Source organism: Chiroxiphia lanceolata (assembly GCF_009829145.1).
Source record: "Chiroxiphia lanceolata isolate bChiLan1 chromosome W unlocalized genomic scaffold, bChiLan1.pri scaffold_48_arrow_ctg1, whole genome shotgun sequence".
Taxonomy (NCBI): Eukaryota; Metazoa; Chordata; class Aves; order Passeriformes; family Pipridae; genus Chiroxiphia; species Chiroxiphia lanceolata.
The window spans coordinates 314,638-336,883 of record NW_022476502.1 but is presented as its reverse complement, the minus strand read 5'-3'; the positions used below and the strand labels follow the sequence as shown (position 1 = coordinate 336,883).

The following is a 22,246-nucleotide window of genomic DNA, read 5'->3' as shown; positions in this document are numbered from 1 at the left end:
ATCAAAGGCCCGGCTGTGCCCGGCCAGGCTGGAGCACACGGCCCCCACACAGCCCCTCACGGCCCCCACACAGCCCCTCACGGCTCCTACACAGCCCCTCATGGCCCCCACACAGCCCCTCACGGTCCCCATACAGCCCCTCACGGCTCCCGGAATCCAGCTTCCATCCATTGCCTGGCAACTGGAACGCTGTGACAGCGACTGTTGCGTTGGTACTGGCGCCGTGACACCCGCAGTCCCCGATTCCCTTTCACCCTACCCTGTTCCCTGCCGCCTGAGCTCTGTCAGGCAGCGACATTCAACGCTTCGCCAAGCGAATTTTTGGAGAGATTGACTCTCCGAAAACTCAGTCTTGCAGTTCAGGCAAAGACTGACCGGGCTCTTCACCAACTGAGCCCTTTCAGAGAATTGTCTCTGAAGATCACTCGTGTCCTTTATTGGAAGGTAAAGCTTGATGATGTTAAGGTTGACACCCTGCTGTGATAGACCTGGGTTTCCTGAGACATGTCAGGAACTGTTCCCTAGCCCTGGCCATATTTCTTCATTGCTTCCCTAGGTGGCCTCAGTTGCTGTGTCCTGGCACAGCTGGCTCCTCTGCCCAGGCTCAGGCCATTCGTGCTCTGAACACAAAGCTGAGGGGCCAGAGCTGTCTGTGCCCTGAGCCTGGAGCAGAGGGGGAATTAAGATCCTCCCTTAACTTGTGGGCTGGGTAAGGGGCTGTCTGAGGTGGGGAAGATGAAGATCTCTACCCATGGGACAGCGGTGGTGGGCTGGAGCTGTGTTTTGTCCTGTCCCTGGAGAGACATGGGGCTGATTTCTCAGTTCTGCTCCTCCCCCTGAGTCTGGCAGGCAGATCCCTGTAGGCTTTATGGAAGTGGAACCGTGGGGCTATGGAACAGCATGACGCCAGGGCTAGAGGGCAGGGGAAGCTGCTATTCAGGGGGTACAAGGGTTTAAATAAACGAGGTTTGAGGGGCGGATTCCAAACTGGGGAGGCGCAAGAGATTGACAGCTCAGGGAGAAATGTGATAGGGGGACAGGGGAAAGATGGGTGGAACCCCTGGGTCTCTGAGGGAACTGGCCAATGGTAGCTCTCCCTGCACTGTGGTAACTTACAACCAATCAGTGGCAGAGGAGCGGGAAAACAGGAGGGCAGGGAGACAAACAACTTTGGGAGGGAAAGTCTGAGGGAGAAATAGGGACAATATGGAGGTACAGTAGAATTCATAAAATTTAACAATAAACTGGGGTGCATAAGAATTCATAAGTACACAACAATAAACTAGGGAAAAACTGTCAGTCCGCTGGGTGGATTGTCCAGTAAGTAAAAAGTCCATTTAGATCCCATTAATGCTTCTCCAGGCAACATATCTCTCCCATTCTGTCTTTTCATCCATCACAGAAGCCCTCTGTGAACAGCAGTGTGGGCATGATGGACAGGCTTCATTTGAAGTGAAATGAAACTGCAGTTAGAAAACTGGCACAAGTAACCCAGAGTGGCAGTCTGAAAAATAAAAGCTAGACACGATCCCAGTATGGGGGAACTGGAATAGTTTATTGAACACGAGAACACTGTTTTAAAGGCATCTGCGCTTGGACATGTTAATGAAGGGGACAACCTATGTTAATTAGGGAATTACACAAGTTTTTACTGCAGTTTCCAAATAGTTAATTTTTCTTCTAGTAGGATTACATGGGGGATAGAGGGATTACAGGGATTTAGACACAGTTTTAACAATCATCCCAAAAAGTCCTTTCTTAATTCTTCTTGGAACCAGGTTTATATCTCCGGTTTGCACATCAACAGGTCTCTGGACAAGGGTCCAAACTTCTCGAATCACGAGATGTTTTCAGCCTTGTTTTCCTTTGCTGAAAGCTGGATTTGGGCTCCCACAACCCAGTTATTCTCAAGACCAAGTAATGAATCACTGAATGTTCCATTCCCCATTAGATGGTAATTTCCAGCTTTAAATCCTAGCTCTTGCTGCAGCATGTCCTGGTGTCCATAAGACAGTGTCGCGTTCTTGTGTTTCTAGTGCTTGAGACCCACTTTCTGGAGTTGTCTTCTCTTCTTGCAGTTTCTTGCACACTGACTTTGTACGACACAAACAGAGAGAGGTGGTTGTCAGGCTGGTGATTGTTTACCCATAGCTTCTTGTAGGATAAGGATGCTGGAGAAGAAGTGCCACTAGGATAAAGTCTGACGTGGTCCTGCTCCCCCATATGTTGCGTTTCTAATGGCTCACATCCCTTTAATGGTGTCTCCTCAGTGACCTAGAAAAGTTTGATGGCAAGGTTCACTCTGTTGCTTCCTACATAGACCATGATCAATTCACACACATGCAGGCACAGAGATGGGAACATCTATATGTATACAAAGATAGCTATCAAAAGTTGCCCTTGAGTTCAGTGAAATAATCACATCAAATCCATTTGCGTTTCTCAACAGGCAAAAGTACTGTATCTGGTTCTGAGACCTTCACTGCAGTAAAGATTCTCCTTCCCTGGACTTGGTCCAGGGAGGGGGAACACAGTTGATGCAGAGTCTAGAGGTAAGTCCTGTGAGGAGTGGCTGAGGGAGTTGGGCTTGGTTGGCCTGCAGAAGAGGAGGTTGTTACAGTTCCTATACCACCAGCTATGGGCTGTCCACTCTAGCTAATAATTTTCAAGTAATATTTAAGCTACAGCTTTGTCTCTTGTAACTATTATTAATGTTCAGAATGTTAGCTCCAGATTTCACTCTGATCCATCTTTGAATTACACAATGTAGCCATATAGTTCAAATAAAGTCCAACTTCCAGCCTAACAATTCTGGCTTACTTATACCAAACAAGCACTTAGCTACTTTCAAATAATATAAAATTCTCAGCACCACTGTATCTTTTGGGTCTGCCAGGAATGGGATTCTGGATTTTCAGCATTCCATTGTTGCTCCTTCCAGGTGAGCTGAGACACGGTCACTGCCACAACTTATCCACCCACAACATCCTTCAGAATGGATTCTGGATTCCCGAGGAGAGAGGTGCTGGCTCGTCCTCTAAGGCCGAAAGAGCCTGAGAAGCCCAAGCGTGTAAGTACCTGCTGTGGCCAGGAACTGTGTTAAGGCTGGAAACTCCTCCCGTGTCCCTCTTCTCCCAGCCCCTCCTGCTGTCCACAGGACCGTGGAGCTACAGACCCCCTCCCCAGCTCTTGGGGCCATGCTACTGTTGGCAGGGGCTGTCACGGTGCGTCAAGGACAGTCCAGAGTCTTGTCTGGCTGTGCCACTGGAGCCAAGCTAAACAAATGTAAAGCACAGGAATTCCTTCTGTCAGGTTGGCACAGTCACTGTGCTTCTCTGACCACACCTGCCCTCCAGGCACCTGGGCACGTGGTGGGCAGCTCAAACGCTGCCTGAAGCCTTGAGAGAGGTGGCTGGTCCCCCCTGGAAGAGGTTCCTAACCAGTTGTTCTGTCTCATCTCCTGTATGGAGCACAGATCCAGCCCTGCAGGCAGCAGTGGAATTGGGGCAAGTCCTCCTTCCCACCCACAAACGTCCCCTTTGCTGCCTGGAGCTCACTTGGCTGGAGGTGACCCAGTGCTGAGGCTCTGTCAAGGACATCTCTCTATATTCTTCTGTGGATGGGACTGTGAGGCCAGACAGAGACAAAACCCGTGCTAATTACAAAGAGAGAACTATGGACCTATTGCTCTGCACCTCGGTCTTGGCACAATGCTGCTTTTCTGCTTCTCTCACACTCAGCCAGCAGTGATATCTTCACAAGCTGGGGGTTGTGAGCCTTGGGCAGGGATGGAGTTAGGGCAGTTTGACACTCTCTGCCAGGGTCACTGGCTCAATCCAGTGAAAGTAAAGAGGACGCAAATGCCCCAAGAGCAGAAATCCCCACACGTGTCACATCAAATCATGGAGAAGCTAATGAGGCAGAGCCGCCTGGTTCGAGCAAGTGTGTTCTGCTCTATACCATTAGTTTTCTGATGTTAAATATTTCAGCAGGTAACTTCCAGGACTGTCCTGGTGGCTGTGATCACAAATGATTCATCAGAGCCACTTGAACAAGAAAAGCCTTTCTGAATAAGGGCATTTCTGAGGCTCTTGCTGTTTTTTTTGCCTTCCAGCTGACCATCTTTGACTTCAGGGAGGTGGGTCTCAGGCTCAGGAAGAAGCCGGACAGCCCTCAGGAGACAAAGCTGCCCAAGACTGTCTGGCCCCCAGGCCCGAGTGAGAACTCCAGGTACAAGGCAGCCTTTTCCTGCCCTTTTCCTTGCTGTTTGATGTGACACTTGCAGAGGCTGCGTGCCTTGCCTCCAGCTTATTGAAACCCCTCAGTGTCCAGGTCCTGTTGTTATTCCAAACTGCTGCTGGTGGTTGAGTTCCTTCTGCTGGGGTAAAGGCAAAACGTTTTCTCCTAGTGAGATACTGGAGTCCTGATCTGTGCTAAGCCAACACAAATATTTTCTGCTGAAGCTGGTGGGGTTTGCTGGAGTTTAGCTACCATGGTGAAGCCACAATAGCGGGGGAAGGCTGGGGCAGGACACAAGGGCACGAGCTTGCCATTTTCCATTGTCCCTCTGAAAGAGCCACCTCTTGCTTTGGTGTTGTCACTGACAAATGCTGGGGGTCACAGGATTCCCTGCACAGTGGCGGTGCTGGCCTTTGGAGGCTGAGGGCCTGAGGTAATTACTCCCAATTCAACACAACTCCAGTCTTACTCAAGTTGCCCAGCACTGCTGAGAAAAGAGCTGAACCTTATCCTCATCCAGCATTTGCCTCATTTGTCCTATTCCTATCTACTGTGGTACTTTCTTTTTGCCCTTAACCTTCTCTGGTGCTGTTCTCTTCTTACTGGTGTCTAAGCTCTAGAGTCTGGAGTTGTGTGGGCCTCAGTCTCCCTGCCTCAGAGTAAAGGTCATCCAAAGATTGTTTCCTATGGAGTCTGATGTAAATTCTTGAGTTTCACTTACTGCTTGAGTGCTCAGTGAGTGCCCAGAGCTCTGGGACCCCATTAGCACAGGGCTGTGTTGGAGGTAAGCGCTGTCTGGCATTTTGGAGAAGGAAAGCTGGAGAAACTCCTGCCAAAAGAGCTGCTCAGCTTGAGCCTGCTCGGTGTGGTCCAGCAGCTTTTGATCAGCTCAGAGCAGAGGTGGGTGAGCTACTGTTCCCCCAGTGGCAGCTGGGCAGACCTAGTCACCAAGAGCCTGTCCTTCACTGGGGATCCACAGAGGAGAGTCATTCACGAACCTTCCTCCCAGCAGCTGAACCTCTCCCTGCTCTCTCTCGCCTCTCCAGTTCTCATCACCTGACCGGAACAAGACCTTGCTTGAGCCTGTCCCATCCGAGCTGGTGTTTCAGAACTGTGTCCTTGGCAAGGTCTGTGAAACGCCCCTGCTTCTGAGGAATAGAGACAAGGTAAGTGCTGGGATGTGGCCCTTTAACACTGTGCTAGAAGAAGAGGAGAGTGTGCTAGCAAATGCCTGTTTGCTGTCCCTGTGCCTGTGTTCCCCTGAGGGCAGAAACTGGCAGCAGGGTGGCTGCAGGAATACCCAGCAGTCTGGCTTGCCTGCACTGGCAGCTGCCTGGCCATAATCACCAGGCAGCAAGAGCCCCTGGAGAGCTGAGATTGGCTTTTAATAATGAAACCACACTGTCAGTGCTGCTCATGTTTCTCCAGGCAGAAAATAACCTTTCAAGCCCAGAGTTGACAGGCACAGCCTGCAGGGCCCTCTGGCTTTCCATCACTCTGGCAAGCTGACTGCTCCCATCTTCTGCACCAGCCTTTCCTGACAGTGTCTTGTGCTTCTCCCTTGCTTCTTTACAGCCCATTTCAATTCTCTTTGCCATCTCATTGTGTCGGGGCTTGTCTCTTTGTCTTGCTGTGTTCCTCCTTTTCTCTTCAGTTTCCCAGGAAGGCCAAGTGTCTGGTCTCCTCTGCTGGTGTGCCCATAGGACTGTCTCCCCACAGCTGGACTTCCCCACTCCAGCTCAGTCTGTTAGAAGGGAATTTCTTCCTTCCCCCAGGACAATGTGCTGATTTGCCTTCAGGTAGCACATTCTCCCTCTGGAACAGGGCTGCGTGGCTGTGTGCAAGCAGAAGCAGGCAGATTCTCTGGGCTTGTTGAAATGAGGATGACTTGGTTCAGGTGTTCTATCTCCATACTGCTGGTGCCTGACCTTCCTTCCCAGCAGGCACTGCCCTACTGCCTCTGGCTGAGCTGCTTTGCCCAGGCAGAAGGGATCCAAGTTCACCCTTGTGTGTCCTGTGCTTGTACCTCCAGAGTTAAAAGTCCTTTGGGAAAGTGGTCAAGGAAGGCTGTCACCAGGGCACACCCAGGTCTCCTCCTGTTTCCACAAGAGGCAAAATCACCATTTTGTGTCTTTCCTGCAGGTTACTCGGCTGGTGAAGGTCACCATGGACAGCTCACCTTATTTCAAGTTGGTCGGCCCCAATGGTGTGTGCCATCAGATCCCACCGGGCTCATTTTGTACTATAAACATCCTTTTCACCCCTGAGGGGAGCAAGGTGAGTTTGGAGGAACGTTCTCTCTAAAGCCAGGGCGTTTGTTGCACACTGGTTATAGCCCAGCCCGTGCTGTGAGGTCGGCTCTGGGCTGGGGGCAGGCAGCCTGGAGCTGGTCACACCTTGGCACGGTGTGGTGCTGCCAGGCCCTGCAGCTGGGCCTAGAGGGCTGTGCTTTCCCTCCATGCCTATTCTTGAATGTTCACAAGGGAAGAGGCAGATGGAACAGTAGGGAAATGACAGAGAGGGGTGTTGATGTTTAACCATCTCTAGGTTCAGTGGAAGGGATTTAAATATGGAAAATACTAGAGGAACAAAAAGATGATCCAGAGAGCTTTATTCTTTCCCATTGGAATGGAGCAAAAATGATGCTTTTTCATGTGCTCTGTTCTCCAGCCTTTATTAGTATGAATTAGTGGTCATTTTTGGGGTGAAAGAGGTCAATTCATGCCCACAAAGGGTCATAGAAAACAGCACTTTTTCTTCTGCCATGAGGATGGCACTCAATGCCTTGTGCTTTGCCAGTCTCTTTTCCTGCAAGACCATTTCCATGAGCTTGTCTGCATCTGCAAAAGGGAAAAGCTCACTGTGCCAATCCGGGCCATTGGTGCCCACCCAGTCTTGGACTTCCCTGACCAGCTGGACTTCTCATCGTGTCCAGTCAACCACAGCACCCAGAAGACTCTGCTGGTTCACAACACCGGGAACCTGGAAGCCTGTTACAGCCTCAGCACTGAGAGGTAAAGCAGCTCATCTGTCTTGGTGCAAAACACCTTTGGGTGATGGCAGAGTTGGGAAAGAGTATCCCAAAGGAACCAGAGCATCCAAGCTGCTGCACTGCAGCCACAGCTGGAAAGGGGCAGGACGTGTGGGGCCTGCTGTTGCTTCTAGTGTTTTAAGCAGGATGCAAGCCCTGAGCTTTGTCTCTCCCAGATTTCCTGGGGACTGCTGGAACACGTTAGTAGTTGGTCTGCACCCTCCTGAGCACCAACACCTTCTGAAATGGCTGCTTCCCACTGTCAGCCAAATAAAGCCATTCTCCAGGAGGCCTCGAGCGTGTGGCACATCAGGGGGCCCCTCATCAGATGCCCAGCGTGAACTGTGTTGTGAACAGCCCGTGCCGTTCCTGTTAGTCAAAGCCGATCTGATTTCCCTTGTCAGCTGAGGGCATCGGTCATCTCTTCTGTTTCACGAAGAACCTTTGAAAGCCAGTCTAAATTTTCAAGCAGATCATTTAATATTTGAATAGAAGCATTTTATTCTAATTAAGTGTCCCCCACCTTTCATTCACATTTCTTTTAAAATACTCTGAAGTTCCCGTGTTTCTGCTTTTTTTTTCGATTTATTTTGTTCTTGGTTAAATTTTTGTCAAACTGACATTTGTAGGATGCGCCTCTGAAGGCACGAGGGATGTACCAGGGCAGTGGGCCCAAGAGGGCATGCGCGGTCACATATAACTCTATTGGCTGAAGAAGTCACATGGCATACAGGGATATAAGGAGCGGGAATTTTGAAATAAAGTCTCTTTGTCCACACCACCGCACGAGGAGCATCTTATTTCCTTGTTATACAAGGACCTCGCCGCTACATCTGACGCACCGAACGGGACATTTTAGCTTATATTAAGCAATTATATCTGTCTTGTATCAAGAAATTAGCTGGTGATTCCGGGATCGTCTCGATTTTGCAGAGACGGGAGTCTTTACCACAAAAAACCTTGACGTCAATAATCCGTGGTCTCAGTGGCGTCTGAGAAACGGGAAATTAGTTTAGCGAGCTCGAAAAATATTAGAAATAGTGCACAGGAGAAGAAGAGAAGAAAGAAGTTGAAGAAGAAGCCAAAAAGGTCAGAGCAGGCAACCGGAGAGAGCGGAGAGGGTCCAACGCAACACCAAAGCGGTGAGTCCAGCTGAAAGGCATTCCGCACGCCTAAGACTGCTCCCTGAGCGCCAGGTGCCTGCAGCTCGGAGACCCGAGCCGCGGAGCACCTTAGGATCGTCAGGGAAAAGCCTGTTGGTCCCCCGTGCATCGGTCACAGGGTAAAAGCGGCTTGCCGCTGCCGAGAGCCACGGCCGGACCACGTGCGCAAAAGCGGCTCTGCCGCTACGGCCCGTACCATCTCAGCCCCACCGCACGACCCCCGCATTGCCTTTCTGCTTAGCGGAAAGCGCAAAGCTCCATGCCGCTCCACCGCTGGCCCGGCACCTAGTGCCTGTAGACTTTAGTAACTAAAAAAGCCGTAGTTTGAAAGTACCGGGGAAACGGCCGAGCCAAGCACGTGTGCTGGCCGCCCCACCGCGCCGCGGCAGAGACCCGCGCCGAGAGTGCTGCTGCCCCTGCCTGTCTGTAACGACAGTGTAGACCCTCCAAGCAGAGGAAAAACTTTTCAGAAGCCGCGAAAACCCCAAAGAACTTTTTGCCGCTTTTCGCCGCCTGTTGCCGCCGGACCGGCGCTAGGACCGCCCGCCGGCCCCGCGCCACGCAGCGCCCGCGAGCCGCGCGCGCCGAGGACGTCCCGCGCAGAGCCGCCGCTGCTGCAGCCCACCCCGAGGATCCAGCCACCCCCTGCCCGCCAACGTTCATCGCAGAAGCCAGCGCCCACGCCGCGGACGCCCGCGCCTGCCGATCCTGCCCTACGCCGAGTCGCGTCAGCGCCGACCCCCACGCCGTTGGAGCAGCGCCGCTCCCCCCCGCGCCACAGCCGAATCAAGCCCGGACCCCCGCAGAGACGCCGAGGAAAAACCCGCAGAAAAAGACTGCAAAGTACCCAAACTGCTACAAAAGACTCAGAACACGTGTGTTCCCAGCCGGTCGTAGATAAGGTAAACACAGACACTTGTTTCCATAGAAACCTCATGATACATTGAAACGAAACACAGACACAAACTTTTGCCAGTTTTTGCAACATAAAAGCAGTTTACTCGGTGATAAACTCTGCCTGCACAAGGCGCACAGGGAAGAACAAAAAACCCATACCCCAACCCCTGCACACACTGCTGATAGCAGCACAACACAACATAGTAACACAAACTCAGGGAACATACCGGGGACGGGAGCCAGGAGAACACAGTTGCTGGGACGGGACAGAATTGCAATGCCAGTTCCTGACCCATGGAACCGCAGCAAGCAATTCTGTTACAGCGATTGGGAGGGTAATTCAGCGTGCCTACCCCATTTCGCTGCGGATGACCAGCGACCACGTGGCCCCGTGTGGCCGCAGCCATGTTCCCCACCACACGGCCCAAGCCCCAAACTTTCTCTTCCGGCCCAGGCGCAGCCCCGTCCCACCCACAGACACGAAGAGGGAGGCAACCCCGCCCCCTATTCGTCCCCTGTACCACCCACCATCCCCCCACAGGGAACCGGTTACCCCGGGAAAACAAAAGGGGAGAAATGGGAGGGATGGGGGGAAGGGGAGAAGGAGGGGGAGAAAGAACAAAACATGGTTCCAATGGGAGGAAACAAAGGGGCAAATAGAGAGCAATCAGCCAACATGTGGGAACAATGTCTAGACAAGGCAATTCGAATGGAAAACCTGAATGTTAATCAGGCATGCCCAGACGATATCAGCCAAAGCCAGCCCCCTCAGAGTCAAGCCCTGCATAGGGCCACAGAGAACCTGAGGCAATTGATAAGAGGTTCTGGTCTGTCTTTAACCAAAATTTTCGAATATTTGGAGGCATTGAGTTACACCTATCCTTTCACCACATATGACTGGGAAGAACTGGTAAAATTAGTTCTCAGTGACACCCAATATACAGTCTGGTTAACTGATTTTCAGAAAAATTGCTCTGTTCATATTAAATATCCACAGGCGAGCATTAAGGCACACCAATTAAAAGGGGAAACAAATGACAATTTAGAAGTACAATCAAAGTACCATAGAGAGATAGCCAGGCGAGCCCTAAAAGCTATGGAAAGCATTTTCACTGCAGATCAAGACGGTTATCTGTCCCCCATTAAAGGGTTACAAAGTTATACTGAGTTAAATTTAAGATGCTTGGACCAGTTGCAGTCTGCTTTAAACAAGCAAATTGAATACAATGAAACCAGAGAGATGCTGTACGAACATTTGGCTTTTGAAACAGAAAATGCAAACAGTGAAAGAGCTTTGCAGAGCCCTCCTACAAGGGAGAACTGTGACTTTATTGAGCTGGTACAGCCCTACCAAGGAGTTAGCTCCGAGAAGCAGCTACCTGCCTCTTTAGTTGCAGCTTTAGATGCCCAGATAAGAGTACAGAAGGAAGTCAGACACACAGCCAGTTGTTTTAGTTGTGGAGAAATAGGTCACTTTCAGGAAAGTTGTCCTTGGAAGCCCCTAATAGCAACATTCCATAGACACCCTAGCAGCAGAGAAATGACTGAGTTGTACCAAAGGTGCCATAAGCAAGGCAAAAGATGTGCTACAAGCATTATACTGCTTGTAGGAGCCCTGCTTGCTGTAATCCTTTGTGGTACTACTTTTCATGTGCAAGAAAGGAAACAGATTAAGGCAAGCCACAATGCACCAATAACCAGCCCCCAAAGTACCTGTGTACCCTATACCCCAAAGAAAGGTGACAGGTGGAAAACACTGCCAAGATTAACAGCAGAACACGCAGTCAAAAAACATGCAGAAGCCTTGCAGACCGGACTGCCCCTACCTATAAGGCTTCTAGCAAATTGGTCACGAGTGGTAACTGATTCAAAAAAACATTCCTTTACCATACTCCTTCACCCTGAGGATGCCCAGAAACCCTTGTTTTCCATCATGGTTTTAAACAGTGCACAGTCTATGCAAAGTCACTGCTGGGCTGCCCTTCCTCAGGGGATGCAAAATACCTTGATAAAGAGTCAAACAGCCATAATACATCATTATGTAGAGGACACATTAATAACCACGGCCACTAAAAATGAACTGCTATTTGTTCCTGCTACTTTAACCAAAACTGCCCAAGGTACAGATCTTCAGGTTGTTTCAGGAAGAATCCAACAACCACAACTCTGGACTTGCCCGAGACAGGAGAACACAGCAAAAAGACTCTACACAGGTGACACGGCTCGAGGTAAAAAACATTTGTATTTACACGAGTTGCAGAAACCTCAGAGAACTACCAATTGCTTAAAACCTGTCTTAAGCATAACCATAGGGGACCTATACCCTCTCTTTGTGTTGCTAAGGGAGAACTCCAACCTAAAGTCTGACAAATCGCTAGCTGCAGAGGCAAACCAAGTGTTAGAGAATTATACCAAGGTGATAGAAAGCAAACAGAACAACAGAGATTCTGAAAGGCAAATCTGCCTAGTTTTTGTTTCCAGCAGGTATGAAGCATTGCAGTTTGTTTCAGTGGGATCAAACTGAGAGAAGCCCACTGTTGGTTCTAGAACAGCCTTTTCTGTCATACCACCACCTAAATCTGTGTAAATTGCTAATGAGAGTTTGCAAGCTTGTCATTTAGGGCAGAGCACGACTGAGAAAACTGGACAGAGGAGATCCTGCCTTTACCAACATTCCAGCTTTGAAAGACAATTTGGATAGGATGACTGCTGAGGATGCTGGATCTTAAGATGCCCTGGCAAGTCTTAGTGGTAATATTTTAATTCATCTCCATAAGCACAGATTGTGGCAGAAATCAGCAATTTACCTTTAGAGGTCACACCAGATGCAAAACTGAACCAGTGAAAGGCCTCAGGGCCTTCACACATGCATCTAGGAAACACAAAATGCTGCAATGACTTGAATAAATCCTGCCACTGATCAGTAAGAAAACTACAGTCATGAACCAAGCTTCTGTATAGTTCTGGAACTGATTGTCATTCGTATTACCTTGGAAAATTGTTGAACAATACTCTGATGTTATGATTGTGTTTATTATGCTATAAGGTTAATATCCTGTCTTGAAAGTTAATTTCCTGGAGATATTGTTAACCCTTACCGGTTGTTTGAAATGCGTTCTGTTTGGTTCCTGTGAGTTACAAAAGGTATGATTCTATACAAGTGCATACAAAATCACATCCTGACACGCCACAGACAATAACTGACAGTAACTAAGAAGCTGCTAAAGCAGCAATGCTTAACACTATACCCAGAGTTTTAAGGCAAGCAATTGTCTCATTCACTACATCAAAATACAAGTTCTCTAAGAGACCATTCAAAGTAACAATTAATAAAAACTGCATCATCAAAGTATACCCACACTGTCAGGAAATCATCTAATGTGGTGTCAGAGAAAGCATTAACCCTAGCTGGTTAATGGCAAGTGAGATCTAGCAAATAGATATATACATATCTGAATTAGACATATTGAAATGTACATGCAAATAGATATACATCCACAAAACATAACTGCCACTACATCCACTAGACAAAACACAAAAGTGTAAAACACAAGTTAGTTGCTTAGCAACATTGATACACTGAAATAGATTAACATTAATAATAAACAGCTACTTCCTATCAGATAGGAAAATTCTCATGTCACAAGCATTTCACACTAAGCCATAACACAGCAAAAGGAAAATCACATTTTGAAACACATGCTAAGTTTAAACAAAAGGGGGAGAACCGGTGTAACCTGTAAGAACATCTGTAAAAAGCTATGTATGTTATCAAATTTTGAGTTGTGACAGTGCTGAAAGAAGCAAGTCTGAAAAGCAGCACACACCTCAGGCGTTTGTTTCTCCTAAGCTACTAATCATAGTAAGATTTGATTTCAGGACAACGGACGAGATTCCTAGGATTTATGCCATGGAGAGAAAGCTATGCCTATGCAGATATAGAAAAAAGAACTCAAGCAGGTTTCTTCCGAGTGTGTAAAACCCTATTCAAATATGTGACCACAGCAGCCGGAACCAGAGTAACGCAGAAGTTTGAAAAGAGTTAAAGTTATGTTTCAAGTTTACATTAAGAAATGACCAACGTGGTACAAAGCAGTCTCTGAAATGTATGTGTGTGTGTGTGTGTTCGTGTGTGTTCAAGTGTGCGGTGGCCACCGATGAATGAGATGTGTGAATGAATGAAAATAGTGTTTGACTGATCAAATAATAAAAAACAAATACCTCACAAATGACATTACCTCAGCCACACACAGGTCGCTTTTAAGAAATTGTAGTTTGCTAAGATTACCCTGTTTCTTAAATAAAGTTGAATTCCCCAGTTATAAAAACCCTCAGATTAAGAAAAGTTATAGTTTATACACAGTTAAGATAAGACCCCTAAGTTAATAAAGTTTTCCATCCCAGTTGCACTAACCTATAGGAATATAAGAAGGTTTTAAAAAGGTTTACATTAGAGTTAAGAAACTGAGCAAAGCAATGTGCGGGATCACTGCGAAGCTCGGTAGTTTTATAATGTTGTAAGTGTTAAAATTGTTGTTTGCATTGTTTTTTGCATTTCTGTTCATACTGTTTTGGTGACTTCTTAATATAATTAAGAGAGGGGATGTGTAGGATGCGCCTCTGAAGGCACGAGGGATGTGCCAGGGCAGTGGGCCCAAGAGGGCATGCGCGGTCACATATAACTCTATTGGCTGAAGAAGTCACATGGCATACAGGGATATAAGGAGCGGGAATTTTGAAATAAAGTCTCTTTGTCCACACCACCGCACGAGGAGCATCTTATTTCCTTGTTATACAAGGACCTCGCCGCTACAGACATTCATTCTTCCTTGGGAACTTTCTTCAAGGTCCTCTCATACCTGTTGATCTACCATCTGCCCATAGGCATATGCACAGGTGTATAAGAAACAGGAGCAATTTGGGGAATATGTGAAAATGTTGGAGATGCAGGGACTGATTTGCGCTTGAGTTCTTAGTCCTGAACTTGGCTGGATCCTCTTCTGAGAATTTGAAAATAGGAAAACACCTTCTTTCTCAGGCATCCCCTGAAGTCAGCACCAGGAGTCTCATTCTCCATCCAGCCATCTGAGGGCAGGAGTATACAGACATGGGGCAGGAGTAGGAAGGGAACGGGAGGGAAGGTAGTGTTGAAGAGTTACCAGGGATTCCCCTTAAGTAGTAGCTTCTCTGTTCTGGAAAAATTTCTGGCAAAAGAACAGGAAAAAAATTCCGTGCCTTTCCCAGCCCAGGCAACGAACCCCTGAGCCCCAGCAGAGCCCTGCAGCAGTCCTGGCACCCCCATCGGGGCAGATGCAGGAGCACGGAGAGTAATCCAGCTCTGGGGCTGGTGGGAACTTGTCTTTCTTCCTCTCTCTCCAAAGTCTCAGGCCCAGCACAAAAACATTGCTGGCCCAAGGCTTCTCCATTAGCCAGCAGTGATGTTCTCACTGGTGGTAATGGGCCCGGGTCAGGCCCCTAATTGCAGCAGTAGCTCCTTAAGGAGCAGAAAGGGCAGTAATTCCATCAGCTGTCACCACTGGCAGGAACAAAGTTCAGCTTGCACACGGCTCCAGTTGTTCTTCTTATTTATTTTTTTTGTGTTGCATTCTCTAATAATCATCAGATTCCCCAGGAGATGTTTTTAAGGTGACAAATTAACCATCAGCAAAGCACTAAACTTTTGTTTTCTCAGTGGGGCTGTACAAAGAGCACAAAGCCCAGCAGCCACTGGGCAGAAGCACCTTTCACCTGAGCTATCCCAAAGCATTAAAGCACTGATTTGTGTGTCTGTCAGGCAAGAGCTGGTTACCTGGTGACAAAGCCGAATTGCTCCTGTTAAATCCAAACTGCACCTACATTTGCCGAATTATTTCCCTTGTTTCTCTGGTGGGCCAAGCAAACAGTTACCAGCCTGGATGACACTCCAGAATCCCAGACTGCATGGCTGGTGAATACACAGAAACCTCCTGTTCAGCTCCCTTGCTGTGCTGCTCTTAATGGCACTTCATTTAGCTGGGATTGAATCCTTCAGGCTGTAAAGGGGACCCTCCTTTTGGGTATTGTTTCCATGTCACTGTATTGCTCCAATTTGGAGTTGTACTCATTCAGTTTTCACTGCTCCTTTTCTTCGAGCAGCTTTCATTGAAATGCTGATAAAAGGTGCCCTTTCTTGGGCTAAACCGGGATGTTTACAAGGGGAAAAACAACCCCAACCAACCACACTGCAAATTAAACTCCTTATTCTCTGGTCTTCAAGGAAGACTTTATTCTCCCTGTTGATTCCTAGGTTGTAATCTCACAGGACAGGGAGTGCCCTGCCGTTTGCATTTCTTGAAGGAGGTTTATAGGGGATTGAAAAAGAGAAATTTCTGAGGCAGTCAGTGTCAAGATGTGTATGCAAATAGCTCTTAACCCTCTCTGTGCTCTTCCCAAACCACTCTCTGATGGGATTGCTGGCAGTCAGACCCTTGAGCCTCCACGCACAGTATGGGGGAGATGAGTTCATTTCATCCAACAGGATTTTCTGAGGGCTGCATCTCCTCCAAAGAGAGTCAGTAGCTGTTTCTGATGCTGTGTGTTCTGTCTGTCTTCTGCTGACTGTGGTTGCTTTGCTCCTCGCTTGCACAAGTCAGCTGAAGTGAACTAGACTGCAAATATCCCCAAACTCCCCAAGAGTCCTGATCTCTCTCTTGGTCTTGCAGCCCTTTCACTGTCAGTCCAGCCACAGGAACCCTGGATGTTGGTGAAGCCAAGCAAGTGACAGTGGAATATCACCCAATGGAGACCGGGCACCATTCCACATCCCTGGCAGTGCACTGCGACAGAGGTGAGTGCTGGGCACTGCACGGTGCACTCACCCTGCGTCCTTCCGAATAGCAGAGCCCTTTCTAAGCAGAGTAACGTTAGACTTGCTCTGCAAACTACTTGTAGAACTGTTCCTTTCAAAGCTTCCGTGTGTTTCAGTGCTCAGAAGTGAGCAAAGAAGGGGCCAAGGCTGAGTCTGCCCCTGTCCTGGATGTGCTGTGTTGCTGTGTGCTGGTCCATCCCTGGGGGGACCCTGGTGCCAGCATGGTGTTCTCCATCCTGCACCCCCACCACAGTCCTCTACCAGCACTCCCCACTGTCCCAGCCACCTGAATTCCCCCTCCAGCAGCACCGCCCCACCCCAGCTTTACCACAAAGAAAAGTGCAAACTAGTTAGTGTTTAGGGAGTTGATAAAGTGGATAAAGCCCTCAAACAGGGATGAGATTTACCTGTGCTTTGCTCTGGTCCTTGTAATTCCATCAGCGAGTGAGCTGAGCACAGACTCCTCTTTGCTTTGTTCCAGATGAAGGTACCCACACCAGGCTTCTTGGAAAAGCTAAGGACTTCAACATCGGGCTGGACAAGTACTCTTTGGAATTTGACAAGACTTATCTCACACTGTCAAGCCACAGAACCACGGCCATCCACAATAGAAGTAACATCACAGCCCGATTCCAGTGGAAGGCTTTTGCTACTGAGGCAGAGGACTATCCACAGAAGATCAGGTTGGTCTGAAAGATGCAGTGACATGCACTGCCCAAGGGTAAAACTAACACATGGGCTCAGGGGGTGCTTGTGCTTTTGAGTGCTTTAGGGTGTTAGGAACAAGTAGGTGTTCCTGCAAAGTTTGCAGGGCAGTCACAGCTCGCAGTAAAGAGCCAACAAAGTTGCTGGTTGTTCAGGTGTCAGTTCGGGAGAGGGGCAGTTTGCCCAGAGACAGGGGGACCAACCAGCAGCACGGGAGGATCATGTGGCCCTGTCCTCCCTTTTGAAGTGCTGTGGCCTCCACCTTGAACAATGTCAGTGACCTCCAGAGCCACCTAATCAGCACATAATGGGGGACACACAGTAGGCCTGCCGAGAAGCCTGTAACTGCAGAGTATCCCAGCCAATGGAGAAATGGGGAGGGACCTGTGCTCCGGGCAAAGGGGATAAAAGAAGCTGCAGCCTCCACTGAGTTGAGAGACCTCCCTGAGGTTTGTTGAGTGAACTCTTCCTTTTATTAGAATAAAGGTTTATTTTTTTAGTTAGCTCCTCTGTCTCCTGGCCATTTATGTGAGTTACTTCTATACAGTCCCTCATTAGCATGAGAGGCGAGAGTGGGAGTAGTTTTGCCATTCCACATGCTCAAGTCTTAGTTCAGTGGTTGTCAGGGGTCCACTCTGGGGGTCCTCCAAGGCGAGTGCCCCCTAAATCAATCGTCCTATTTGTGACTCCGCTTCTTGCACTCAGGCAGGTATTCCCTTGTTATATAACACAAGGCAGTGGAAGGTGGGGGTGCAAAGTATCAGGGCCTTCTGGAATGTCATGGGGAAATTACTGTCTGTTGATGGAGGTTGAGCAGAGGGTTGCCATCTAAGTGGCTGAGAGCCCTCCTCATGCCCAACGCTGCAGGTCAGCCCTGGAGAAACATTTCCGAATGTGCTCCGCAGGGAGCCAGTCATAGCCAGTATTTTTGGGGCAGGGAGCCAACCATAGCCAGTAGTTTTGGGGCAGGGAGCCAGCCATAGCCAGTAGTTTTGGGGCAGGGAGCCAGCCATAGCCAGTAGTTTTGGGGCAGGGAGCCAGCCATAGCCAGTATTTTTGGTGCCAGTGACAGTGTTTGCCCAAGGCTCTGTCTGTGTGCAGCTGGTAATATCCATGTGTGTACTTCCTTTCTAACTGTGTTTGAATTTGGCTGGGTGAGGGTGCTGTCCTGTTTATACTCCACTGCCTCAATTTGCTCCCTGTGGAGCCTTCTACTTGTCCCCCCAGTTGCCACCTGCAGGTTCTTCACGGCCAGGGGACTGGAGTCTGAAGGGGGAACAGTGATCTGCCAGCTGGGAAGCAGCTGTTCCTTTCTCATCTCTTGGTTGTGATCTTAAAACACTAGAATGATTTCTGCTGCAGCTACCAAGTAATGGAGAGATTAACTGTGCCAAGGGTCTGCAGAGAAGGCCAAAAGGAGGAAAAAGAGAAGGTGGTTCAAGACTAGATGTCCCCCTCTCAGGGCCTCTATTTTCATGCATATAAAACCTTTAATGTCACTGAAGAGATGCCATGCCTGAATTCCTCAACTGGCTTTCAAAGTGCTCTGGGATGCTCTGGTGGAAGGCAGTGTAGGGAACAGGGCACACAGGGTTAGCTTATCCCTGCAGGTCCAAAAGGGAAGAAGCCAAGAGTGATGCTGGTAACCTGCAGCTGAGAGCCAGCTTCTTCTCCCCTTCCCAGGGAAGCCCTGCAGGCAGTGGGGGGCTCCTTGATCTTTATTTGCCTCCCCGAAGCAGCTCTGTGGTAGGAAGAGTCAGTTGAGGTCACTGGTGGGTTCTCCCTCAGTTTTGGCAGTGGCTCTGAGCCAGGAGGTTCTCTTGAGGGCTGCTGGCTTTCAAAACCTCTCCTGAGCTTGTAAGTGTGGATTAAAAACCACCTGCCCTGCAAGTGAACAACAAGTGATCCTCTGAGCCCTTTGGGACCCCGTGGCTTGGGCTCAGCTCCTTGCTGTGGAGCTGCTGCTGCTCCTCCCTGAGCGCTTTGCTGCTTCTGCACTTACCCTCAGCTCTGCAAATCAGTGGCTTATTAAATGACCTGCTGCCTTTGTTTCTCCCTGTGGCTGCAGGCTGTGTTTCAATCTGTCTCGGCCACCCCAGGAGATAGTAAAGGCTCTTGTGATGAAGCGCTATGAGGAGCTTGAGCTTTACGACTGCGAGTTGGAGAAGGAGACAGCAAAGATTGAAGCAGACCCCATGCTCTTCTCAGATGATGTTTTCACCATTGAGCCCTTGGCAAGTGATAGCTGAGAACCTCCTCCTCCTCCCCCTCCCTGAATGAGGTCACTCGGCAGATCCCCACCTCAGCTGGCTTGATGTGCCCCGAGAGAAGATATGGGGTTTCTGGCGAGGCTGGAGAGCTTGTTGCAAAAAGCATTGCTACCCTGTGGGCTCCTGGCAGGCAGCAGGAACCTGCCTAAAGCTGAGCTCTGCTGCCAAGGGCTCGACGTCAAGGGAGCTTGGTGCGTGTCCTTGCAGTGTCCAGAGGGGTCGGTTACTGTAGGAAGGGGCACAGCTTACACGTGATGTGTGGGGCTTCCCAGAGGGTGTTGGAACACTGTCAGTTCACAGACTGACCTGAAGCGAAAAGGAGGCCAAATTCAGCCCAAGGTCATGGAAATGCCAAGCCCTCCCTGGAACCAGGACTTGCAGCATGTCTGAGTCTGCCTTCCAGTGTCATCTGGGAGCCTGGACACAAGACTTTGAAATGAACTTTTTGAGTTCTGTTGCATGCAGGGACAGAAAATCTTTTTCTGTTTCTGCAAGCAAACCCCCATGTCCTTCCATCAACCAGAGCCCTGAGTATGAGTATTGGCACAGTGCGAGATGAAGAATCCCCGCTGTCTGCGCAGTGCAAAATCCCTCCTCGTCTTGGAGTAAACCCTACAATAATCCCAGCCTCTGCTTTCTTTTAAAATAAGTTGAACTAAGTTTTTTCTTTCCAAGGAAGGGGATCGTGTTCTCTTCTTGGTTACTCCTATAGCCCGTCTAAGGCCAAGAGCCACCAGTGTCAGCACAACAGCACTTTCACACCGCTGTAGCTGACAGCAGCACGATGTGACCAAGCGCTTGTGTCAGAGCAGTAGGAATATTGCAGAGTGGGAGCTGACCAACTGAGCATTAAGAGCATCCTGTGGTGTGTTGAGCTGGTTTTGGAGTGTTTCCTCGGGCTCTTTGTGTTGTTCACTCCTTGCTCTTAAGTAAAGGCTTACAGGTTGAAAAGAAGAAATGTGATATTGGAAGGTAAATCGTTTGCTGTTTCTTTCTGTTTTAGGAGGGAGAGGTTGGGCCACACTGTTCAGCTGAGATCAAGGTGTTCTTTAAACCCCGAGAAGCCCAAGTCTATAGAGAAGTGGCCTACTGTTCCATCTCAGGTACGGCTCCTTCTCTTTCTCTCACCCACACACATGAGGGGGAGGTGCAAATACTCTTCCAGCCCACTGGGTTCCCATGGAAGTGCTGGAAAGTGTCCATGGTCAGCAGAGCAGTGCTGCCTCATGTGCACTGTCCCTGCGGCTTCCTGGTGGTCTCCCATGCAAGGCCAGGGCTCAGGACACTGATCCCAGAACAATCCAAGCAGTGCATGGTTAAGCTTTCATGACATGGGTTTGCCAGTATTTCCTCAAAGGCCAAAGAGCTACACAGCAGAACAGCTTTAGGGCACGGGCACTAATCCCCTCTAGAGCACTGACCTCCAGGATGGCTCCTCATGACATGGATCCATCATCAGGCGGTAGGAGCTGAGGTAGAAATGTGCTCCCTGAGCCCGGATCACCTCCCACTGCCCAGACAACAGCAGACCAGAGGTGGCTGAGCCCTGCTGAGCTCAGGCTGTCTGCAGAAGGACCACCCCTGGCCAGCACCTACTTCTCTCCCTGCGTGGGAATTGTCACCTTTTGGCTCTCAGGCTGAGATGTGTCCAGGTGGTGGCCACTGGGCTTGCTGTGCTCAGCTTCCAGGAGTGTGTCAAGTCCTTTTCTGGGAGCAGTTATCATTGCCCCCCACCCCGAGGTGGTGACTTTGCTGTGCCCACACAGGGCAGGGAACACTCGCAGAGCACAGCGTGGTTCAGGTTCCCCTGTCCTTCCTCTCTGTCTCTGCATGGTGCTGCTTAGTGTTTTTCACCTTAAAGTGGGAGATGGCTGTCAGGTTTCCATCCAGGGAATACTCTGGGTTTGCCCATCTACCAGAAAGAGGTGGGAGGCCCATGGTCCTCCAGCAGCCAGGCTCCCGTTCTGGAGGGCACTGCAATCCCTAACCCAGCTACTTACTCTGTTGCCTTCCTTCCTGCTCCAAGCTGATGGATACAAGTGTCATGAAACAGCTTTTTATTTAGACAGTAATTGTGCAGGGATAACTCAACAAATGCCATCTACAGTAATTACTCAGGGCTCATGCTAACAAACTCTCTTCTTGCCCACCAACTGCCATTGTTAGAGCTGTGGAAGGAAAGCAGGGATTTAAAAAGTTGCTCCCAAGGCATTCCTTGTGATGTGTGAAACTGTGCATCTCTGTTTGTTGACATGGTCAGATGAGAATCATGTTCCAAGCCAGTCACCAAACACGGGGACATTCTGTGAACAAGATGCTGAGTGTCAGAAAGCAGCAGAAGCTGAAGACTTTGGCAACAAAGTCCTGTGCTGTAGGGCCACTGCCCCTCAATTTAGTTAGAAGCCAGGCAGCAATGTCCAACTCTTTGCGAGCTTTGTCCCTTCACCGAACAGATTTCAAAGCTCCTCCAAATGCGTGGGAAGGAAATCAGAATCATAGAATGATAAGGGGTTGGAATGGCCCTTAAAGATCATCTAGTCCCAAACCCCCCTGCCATGGGCAGAGACACCTTCCACTAGCTCGGGTTGCTCCAAGCCCTGTCCAGCCTGACCTTGAACACTGCCAGGGACGGGGCAGCCACAACTTCCCTGGGCAACCTGTGCCAGGGTCTCACCACCCCCACAGGGAAGAATTTCTTTTGTATATCTAACCTAAATTTCCCCTCTTTCAATTTGTCCCCATTACTCCTTGTCCTATCACTGCAGAAATCATGTTTTAAACTCAGTATTGCTTTTTCAGGGTTCAAACTGGTGGCTAAACGGGAAACAAGCCCAAGGGGTGGGTTAGAACTTGGAAGCCAGCCCCAAGGCATGTCTCCTGAGGGAAGAGAAGGGTCCATCTCTTCCCCTGGAGCATCAGGAGCTGGTCTCACCCATCTCAGAGTCAGGGACTGGCACTGAGGAAGCCTGGAAAAAGCAGGATAAGAGAGTAAGAATTACTCTACTGAAATGGAAATCTCTCCCCAGGCCGTGAGAGCAGGCTGCCCCTGCGCCTCACAGGGGAAGGTCTCGGGTCCTGCCTCTAACTCAACTCT

The 22,246-nt window shown here is 49.3% G+C and overlaps 1 protein-coding gene across 1 annotated transcript; it reads left to right on the top strand.

Annotated features, from left to right (window-relative positions):
* The first annotated feature begins 260 nt into the window (after positions 1 to 260).
* LOC116781500 (hydrocephalus-inducing protein-like) lies at positions 261 to 22,237 on the top strand. The gene is made up of 12 exons (XM_032677169.1): positions 261 to 444; positions 2,450 to 2,552; positions 2,943 to 3,070; positions 4,115 to 4,237; positions 5,286 to 5,405; positions 6,382 to 6,516; positions 7,039 to 7,253; positions 16,032 to 16,156; positions 16,659 to 16,860; positions 18,951 to 19,116; positions 20,156 to 20,255; positions 22,179 to 22,237. Exons 3-12 carry the CDS (start codon positions 2,996 to 2,998, stop codon positions 22,235 to 22,237), a joined length of 1,320 nt encoding a protein of 439 aa, XP_032533060.1. The 5' UTR covers positions 261 to 444; positions 2,450 to 2,552; positions 2,943 to 2,995.
* Positions 22,238 to 22,246: the final 9 nt, after the last annotated feature.

Excerpts from the sequence above, each read along its gene's own strand:
- LOC116781500 (XM_032677169.1), top strand. The coding sequence starts at position 2,996 with ATGGATTCTGGATTCCCGAGGAGAGAGGTGCTGGCTCGTCCTCTAAGG. Across the intron at positions 3,071-4,114 it reads AGCCTGAGAAGCCCAAGCGT|CTGACCATCTTTGACTTCAG; the intron begins GTAAGTACCTGC and ends TTTGCCTTCCAG. Across the intron at positions 7,254-16,031 it reads TACAGCCTCAGCACTGAGAG|CCCTTTCACTGTCAGTCCAG; the intron begins GTAAAGCAGCTC and ends TTGGTCTTGCAG.